The 8,389-nt window shown below is 35.5% G+C and overlaps 1 protein-coding gene across 24 annotated transcripts; it reads right to left on the bottom strand.

The window, feature by feature from the left end:
• Window positions 1–457: 457 nt before the first annotated feature.
• Window positions 458–8,091, bottom strand: LOC100811424 (uncharacterized). 24 transcript variants are annotated; one of them, XM_006590357.3, is made up of 10 exons: window positions 7,949–8,084; window positions 7,801–7,874; window positions 7,495–7,694; window positions 6,885–7,103; window positions 6,612–6,719; window positions 6,242–6,412; window positions 3,491–5,570; window positions 2,290–2,405; window positions 1,981–2,099; window positions 458–801 (listed from the first exon to the last, which is right to left on the bottom strand). In XM_006590357.3, the coding sequence occupies exons 4-10, from the start codon at window positions 7,069–7,071 to the stop codon at window positions 694–696; spliced, it is 2,889 nt and encodes a 962-aa protein (XP_006590420.1). In that variant the 5' UTR covers window positions 7,072–7,103; window positions 7,495–7,694; window positions 7,801–7,874; window positions 7,949–8,084; the 3' UTR covers window positions 458–693. The 24 variants fall into 24 exon arrangements, 23 of the variants coding, with proteins under 23 accessions (XP_006590420.1, XP_006590422.1, XP_014619222.1 ...); XM_006590359.3 differs by having other exon boundaries at window positions 6,612–6,662; XM_014763736.2 differs by having other exon boundaries at window positions 6,885–6,971; window positions 7,949–8,083.
• Window positions 8,092–8,389: the final 298 nt, after the last annotated feature.

The following is an 8,389-nucleotide window of genomic DNA, read 5'->3' as shown; positions in this document are numbered from 1 at the left end:
TACAGTACTTGTATTTAAATTTTAGCCTGGTTGGCCAAGCAATTCTTTTAATTTCAAACAGAGCACAAAGTTTACAGGCACATGACCTTGCCTTCACCAAGTTCATTATATAAACTCTTCACGTTTAATAAACAAATTAGGTCCAGTTTTGTATATTTTTAAGATCCAACATCCCAACCCAATGAAACATGAACTGGTTGGACTGAGTTGGGTTCGTTTGTTATTTTTTAGGCTATTTATATTTATACTCTCCTTTTCTACTAACATACTTCCCTTCTGTATTTGTTTTCCAAACGTACCCATTCAACAAGAGCTGGAAGCCCTGGAATTACATCTAAATCCTATGGCTAACAAATAGTACCTTCAAGAGAAATATAGAACGGTCCAGGGAGCTTCGAATTCTAACAGAACTTCCACGAGGATAAAAAAAACTGCTAAGTCACGTGCAAGGCAGAAATACTGAGTAATGAATTACTATAACTTTCATTGCGTAGGATGAAGCAGTTCTTTGTATAGGAATGTTTTGGTATGGCATTCACAAAATCATGATGATGAGTTGCCACCACCACCTTCAATTTTAAGCTTCCTTTGATATACAATCAATTGGATAATAAAAAGGAAACATAAATTTTTATCTAAAAGAGTGAGAATAAACTTGCTTATGAATATATTAACATTTAATATAATAAATGCCTAGAGACCTAACATTTCTTTCTTTTTAAATTTTTCTATTAGATATTCTTCAGATGGAATCTCAGCACCAGCTTCTGAGGTGTTGGACCACCATTCCGTGATTTCTTCCTGCTCAAAAGGAGAGAAAATAGCATCAGGTGATGTTCAAGCAGATATCCGAAAAATAATAATTAGATAACCACTCCATGAGTTGATGCTAATTTTGTATATCACTGAACTAAATCTAACTACATTTCTATAATAACCCCAGTAGTGGAAACACCAGGAAGATAATAATTGGAATTTGATTCACGATAAACTTGCTGTTTCTTTTCCATTACCGGTATTTGAGTAGGGAAAGTTAGGAAGACAATCATTCACAGTTGCTACACTCGTAAAAGGAAAAGACAATGTCAATCTGATTTCTGACAAATATTGTTGTGAGATTGGTCGAGACCATGGACAGGTGTTGGTTTAGACCACCTATTATTAATTTCTCGTCCCATTGGCGGTAGCTAATGGGGTGCAAGTATAGGAAGTGTTACATCCAATACTCATGGGAGAATATTGAGATAATAGGTATGGGGGGAGTACACCAAAGTTTGCAGAGTGGAAGCGTGATGAGAAAAAATCATGAAGATGATTGCGAAGAACATCCCTGACAGCAGGAGTTGAAAATTTTAATCGAGGAGGAGTTGTTGGGAGAATTATTCAAATTTCCAACTTCAAATTTTTTAGGATGTTGTTTAGATAAAGATAAGAATATTATTCTTATCATTTAGATCTAGAATGTTATCAGTTCACAATTTGATTTTTAAAGTAGGATGCAAGGTGTATAAAAAGGGTCCATATAAAGAGAGAAAGCGCTACTGTAGTGAGGCAGGTCATCTAATAGGGAGGGTTCTCTCAAGTTTTTCTAGAAAATTTGAAATCTTATTTGTGATAATGAATATTTATTAAGATATTTCCATGGACACAAGCAGGAAGTGCCGAACACATTAAATTTGTGTTCTACTATTTTTCTATTTTATGGAGTTGTAGTTAGCATTTTTTATCCTTTGATGTGTTCTTCCGATTTTTCTATTTTATGGTGTTGTTTTTGGTGTGCTCTATCTTTGATCCTCTGTGTGCCTAAAAGGGTTTGTTTCCCCAACAATCCATTCCATCTAGTATAATTTATCATAGCCTGAATCTCACAGTAGTTTATGGAGTCAAAAATCAAAATGATACGGAAACCAATAGCTTCAATACCAATAGGAACACAATGAAAACGAGTGGAGAAGCTAATAAATAATCATTGATAATTACCTCAAGAAAATCATGATTGGATATATACTGACTTTCAACCATACACTTGATACTCCCCACTTTCACCGAGAGACATTTTCTTGTATTCTGCTCTGGGCACTGTCTCTGGGACTGGGTCTCTAGATAAACCAGAACAAGGAAGAAGAAAAAACAAAAATAAAAGGAATAAAAACCTTGTATTAATGAAAAAAAAGACCAGCAGTAATGACGTCTCATGAAAAGAACTCCAGGGAAGTTTGTAATGTGGTGAAGTAATACAAGTAAATGCATGTTTTACATGCAAATAACAAGTTATGATTTTAATTATACCATTTATGTATGCCACATGGTATCCAGTTCCCCCTAGCCCTTCTTCCCACTTTCCAAGCCGCAGGCGCAAGAAAAAACCATCTAGTTGTGAGATTGACCCATGAGTATTGATGCATCTGGTGTAAAGGACATTCTGTTCAGTAAAAGTCACAAAGATTCATTTGTTTTATAAGAGAAGTATACTCTATGATAACTTATCACAAATATACATCTCTGTCTCTGCCAATGATATTTTATACACTCCGGTTGGTTTCATTTCTCCTTTCTATTTTCAGTTAATACTTAACCTGCTACAGAAATTAGCAACACAAAGGCTCCTTCCTAATCAATACCAAGAGGCATAAGAAGTGTACTTATAAATAAATATTTTACAGGTAACTTTTGGTGGCATATATGTAATCTCATTTCCTGTTCTTCCCTATTTTTTTTTTTTATTTCTATTACCATTCTTGTACCTAGTGATTGTATGCCCGGTTTTGGTCTATACATGGTTCATCTTTAATTCAATTTATTTGTTGGCCAACTTATCTTCTATTTCAGTTAACTTCTGTGTTGCTTTAGTTGGATAATTTATATTTTTGCTGGAGTAAGAATTATTGTGAATATCTTTGAATTGTTACATTATAATTGTGATCTTATCAGGACATTGTGAAAATGTTTCTAAAAGTCCAATCTTTCACATAAAAATGGAAAGGTTACTCTATAACACAATTCTCCTACTTTTTTGTGAAGTTCCTATGATCATATAGATGAGAAAGGAGTAAATGGTGACGACCTAATGATAAGAGAAATTCAACTCATGAAGCTGCACTCTACTTTCAGTTTACTGAAATGTTTGATTAATCAGGTTGTGCAAGGCACAATGGTATAATACCTCTTTTCATGAGAAACAATAAAAATGCAGGAAAAGAAAATTGCCAACTGTTGAAAAAGAAGGTTCTCTATATGAAAACTTTTTGCAATAAAAAGGATGTGCAAACTACTGATTTATATATCTGACATCTACCCTTATGCCAATGCATTATGATTTAAGCATGAATACTGGGATTAAGAAGAATTAATATGCATCATTGATGTAATATGGAAATTATCATAGGCTATTTATAGTATATGCGTTACGCATGGACCATAAAGCCACATGATAACTGGCTTCATTTACATGAAATGACAAAGTATAAGTTAGTTGGCTAGTATTACTTACTTCAGGATGTCAGTGCGGGACAATTGAAGTTTTTTTACTGCATCAAATATTTTCTTTGGCACATGTGAAATCTGCCTTTCAGTCAATTTGGATGGAGAAGATATAGGATTTTCTCTGAATTTGTTTTCCTCTAAACTCGAACCACAGTATTTCTGGAATGATGCATTGCACCCTACCTTATGGGTTATAATTTCATTTGATTTCAGCTTCAAATTAATATTTTGGCCTGTTCGTTGATCTGTTTCATCATTAATAGAACCGCCAGATAAAACTCGGTCATCCTCATCAGTCAACAGCCTGGCACTCTCTTCATTGCTTGGGATTAAATGTTTTTGTTTTCCACAATCATTGACCAAGGCATTAGCTTTCAGTTCATGTTTCCTAGTTGAGATTGAAGTGGGACATGAAATTGCCCAATGGTTGGGCTGAAAGCATTTGATGCATAGACAAGAATGTTCTTCCAGTCCTCCATATGAATCTATATTCTTCTGGAGATCTTCTAGCTTGTTTTCTGCAATAGCCGAGCAATCAGAGAGTTGATGTCCTTTTGTTCCACAAAACAAGCACAACATATTTACCTGTGTGGTAGTATCTGTTGCATTTGTTGGTATGATATGTTTGATGGCACTAAATCTCCTTGCAAACATTGAAGCCATTGGCTCTAAATTTCTGAGCCCTGGGGAAGATGAAAGGGGTTTGAACATATACATTGATTTATGATCATTATTTCCCTTATCTTCCTTAAGATCAGTAGAGGCCTCTGTGTCATTGGCAGGTTGTTCTCTCAAGGGAGCAGTGAATTTTGGAGAAAAACGAGTTATCCACAGACTTCCCAGATTATCTCTTCTGTGACAAATATTCTCTTCTTCCTTTCTATCAGGTAGTGCATTGGAATCGATGTTATCATTATCATCTGTATTTTGTTTGGTTGAAGATGAATGTGATGCCACTTCTTCCTTGTCCTTACTATGGCCCAAGATGGAATAATTTTTAGTCTCCACTGGGTTATTTTTGCTGCTTTCCTGACAGTTAAAAAAATTTAGAGGTTTGACCTTAGGCTGCGAGGACGGACCGGCATCATTTCCCCCAATAGATACTTCAAACTTATTTGATTGCAAACGCAGTTTGGAAAGGCTATTGTTTTCTGCACAATAGGTTATTGGAGTAGCATCTATTCCATGTTCCATGTTACCTGGCTCTAAATCATCACTACTCTTCCCTTCTTGATGAGACATTCTCGTTCCTCCATTCTTCAAGCTTGGACAATATATGGACTGAAAAAAGGACTTGAATCCTGTATTTTTTGGCTCGGGATCTTGATTCATATTGCATGTGAAAAGTTTCTCGTCAGGCAGTAGATTATGATGATCTGGATTTGTAAGGGTAAGAGCCAAAGTGTTTGAATCATTTTGAATTGATTGTTGGAGTCCTTTCACCATGTTTGAAATCCAGTTCATGAATGAGCTATCCTGTTTAACATAGGATTTGAAACCAGAAGATTCTTCAATTTGCTTTTTGACTCTTTTACTCCCAATTATCAACTGTTGTTGAAAGTTACGTCTCTTCTTACCTGTTGAAAAAAAGCCAGCACTGTTACAGCTCTCAACACTTGAATGACTGTCATTCTCCTCCCTCGATAATATTACATTTGCATCCCCATCTGATAAGGATTTTTCCTTGCCTTTGTTTATTGCCATATGAATTCTGCTATCACATGGTAGCATCATTTCATTGTCCTGAAATTTGTTTTCAGACTCATTAACATTAACTTCGCTTGTTCCAGCACAACCAGCTTCACAGTTGAAAGTTTGTAAATCATTCTCTGCACTATATTCCAGTTTTTCTAAAGGATTCCTGCTGGAGGATGCTAAATTAGTCCCATGAGCACCAGAGCCTTTGTATTCAATTATAGGCTTAACAGCAGTATGTAAGTCATCATCAGTTACTACAGCCTTTTTTTTGAGACCAATATTTACGCCTCCATCAGAATGTCTCCCTGGAGAAGGATTTTGGTCCATGCTAGGTCTATTTTCATCTGATTGAAGTAATAAATGATTAAATGGCCCTTGGTCAGCCTGGCCTGCAGGAAAATCGACAAATACATTTCAGTTATGCACAAAAATGAAGAACTTGATATTTTCAATAAATTTCCTTCCTTAAACAGAAAGGACATGCTTAAAATTTCAGAGCCTGTGTTTAGAAAAACAGCCTGCAGAACTATCAGGCATTCTTTCTTATTATTAAGTTATAACCAGTAACAAATACTACTATTAAACAAATTAGAATTTGCTACAAACATGAGTGACAAATATACTGAAAAGTACGGATTCTTATCCTCCCAGTACTTAAAAAGGCACCAAAAAGATGCACCTAAGGAAGGAAGCTAGAAGGGGTTAGTGCCTCTTGTAGAAGTGCCTTTCTGGATAACAACTAAAATTCTCTAAAACCAGCCATGTAACTTGCCAGCTGTGATACTAAGGAGTAAGAATTTGGGGATCTTACCAACAAGCATCTTAAGGACTTGTAAATTGAGCATCATAACCTTTTATTTTTACTGTGAATTTTATGCTTGAACAGTTAATTTATATGGAAAACTAATGCAAAAAAGTCAAATATTTAACTGTTTTGATTTTTGTAATGTTTAACACTTTTTTTTGTAAGTCTGCTTTTTGGTGGATATTTTTTCAAATCATTAAACTCTGTGCCTTAAGGGCACCTTTCACCTTTACCAACTTTGATGACAGCACATACCTGAAATAGCAGAAATTATGTTTCCCGCTATCCCAGATATTTTATCAGTTCCAATGTTGGCTTGATCACCAATAATCTTTTCCCAATTGTTCGTTAGATTCCCATTTTGATCATTAGGCAAATTAGGTGCTGTTGCTGCGGTGTTCACTTTGTCCTTATTACCAACAGATCCTGCCAGGTGAGAATTCCGTAGGATTGAGAAAATGATTCGAGGAAAAAGTGACCAGAAAGACACTAATTCAAACTCACAAGTCCCAGTTAAGTATTTAACTAATTAGGATAATAGATGTATTTCTTTGTCCTTCAGTAAGGTTTATTTGAACCCAAAAATATACTGTAAAGCCTCCTTTCCTTTCATCTACACACTTACCTATATCATCTTCTTCATAGGCTTTACTCTTGGCCTTGACACCTGAATCACCTGTAGGAGGCATAGTAGGAGCATCTGCTTCAGCAATATCACTCTTGGCACATACAACTGCTATAGGTTTCACAAAATCATCATCTAAAGGTTTATCAGTGGTAGAACTGCTGCCAGTAAAATTTTGTGGCGGAGCAAAAACCATACAGCTTGTTCCAAAATCCCGAAAAGGAGAACTATTTTTATGAGCAAAGCTTGAATCGGCACATTTAAGACTCAAACCTTTATCTGGAGACCAAACTATTTCAGATAGGGGGTCAGTGGCAGCAAGTGTCATATCCTCCCTGGAGGCTGCATTTGCACCTGCACCTGAGTCATTATTCAATTTTTTCCAAACGCACTGGTTAGCATTATTGAGAAAGAGTTCAATATCAGTCTTTGGTTTTATTTTCTCGTTTTCGGCACTCATCTTCAGAAGGATAAACTCTTGACAAAAAGGTCCTGAAATATTATTACAATTAAAATTAACCTTCAGCGTAGCTCTTATAATGAAATTTTCTGAATGCAGGGTGAATGTTGAGGCTGATTGCGTAACACTAAGCCTAACACCAAATTACTTGACTGAATAATATTTATGGATTACTGATTAATCAGTTTTCTAAGATGCATCGTACTAGATGACATGCTGGATAGATACATTTGTTTCACCTTTTCCCATGCAAATTGAAGTGTTTCAACAATGGACCATTATATTAACTTGTTTCCTTTCTGCAACATTCTTAAGCCAAGTGTTTCACAAATGCAATAAGTATTACTTATCAAATATGCAGGATAACATGAAGGTTGAAGATAATTTATTGACACGGATAATGTGAAGGATCATAAGACATACCAAAAGCTCAAGTTGCTAGGTACAGGTTTATGAATAATTTTTTTATTTCGGACACTTCCTCATGACACAGAGAGCCTATGAGCATCACGTGGGGATTTAAGTGTGGAAAAAGAACAAGGTCACCATCATCACCTTGAAATGGAATTTGATTCCATTAGAAGCAGCAAGCAAGGATTGAACTCGATCATTTGGTTACATATCTGTAAACATTTTGACTATAACCATTGATTCAACAAGGCAAGCAAGGAAAATAACACTAGGCAATATATCATATCATAGGATAAGCTAGAGTTGGTAAGAACATACAAAATCATGCTATAGCAAGACTAGACATTAGGGCGTGGAATTAGGAAACGAGTGTTGTGTTGTGTAGCTGCTGCCTACACTCCAAACTCATAGATTAGATTTCCAAGCTTTAAGGAAATTAATGGAGAAGTAAAGGAGAGAAGCGTACCAGTTTGGTTTGGTGTGATCCACAAAACAAAAAGAGAGAGAAGGACTGAAGTTGTTTGTTGCAGAGCCAGACGACCTGGTATAACAGTTACATGAAGCTGTCTACCTTTTTTCTGCTCTGTGAGGTTAAGGATCTGCCACGTGGGCACACTCTCTGCCACTGACCACCCACGTACGCTGTTGGATCATTGCAATTTGCAACTTTTCATCGTCACCACTCACCCCGTGCTTACATGTAATTAACTACTAGTTTCTTTTTTACTAACTTGGAGTTTTTGGACAAATAAATTTAAATTCCATACCTACAGCAATCAATTTTTAACGTGAATGTTTAAATTAATTTCTTGTAAAGATTCATTAATTTGTTTATTTTACTTTTACGTTATTTAAAAAGAGTGGAGATTTTTAAAAAAATAAAATTGATAGAGTTTTTACTTTATTC

Source organism: Glycine max, chromosome 11 (genome assembly GCF_000004515.6).
Source record: "Glycine max cultivar Williams 82 chromosome 11, Glycine_max_v4.0, whole genome shotgun sequence".
NCBI classification, from domain to species: domain Eukaryota; kingdom Viridiplantae; phylum Streptophyta; class Magnoliopsida; order Fabales; family Fabaceae; genus Glycine; species Glycine max.
Note: the sequence above shows the minus strand (reverse complement) of the source record. Positions and strands in the feature narration are given on the sequence as shown.

Coding starts and splice junctions, on each gene's coding strand:
- LOC100811424 (XM_006590351.3), bottom strand. CDS start 7,071: ATGAGTGCCGAAAACGAGAAAATAAAACCAAAGACTGATATTGAACTC. Junction 2,100..2,289: donor CCATGTGGCATACATAAATG/GTATAATTAAAA, acceptor TGGTTTATCTAG/AGACCCAGTCCCAGAGACAG. Junction 802..1,980: donor CCAATCATGATTTTCTTGAG/GTAATTATCAAT, acceptor CCTTTTGAGCAG/GAAGAAATCACGGAATGGTG.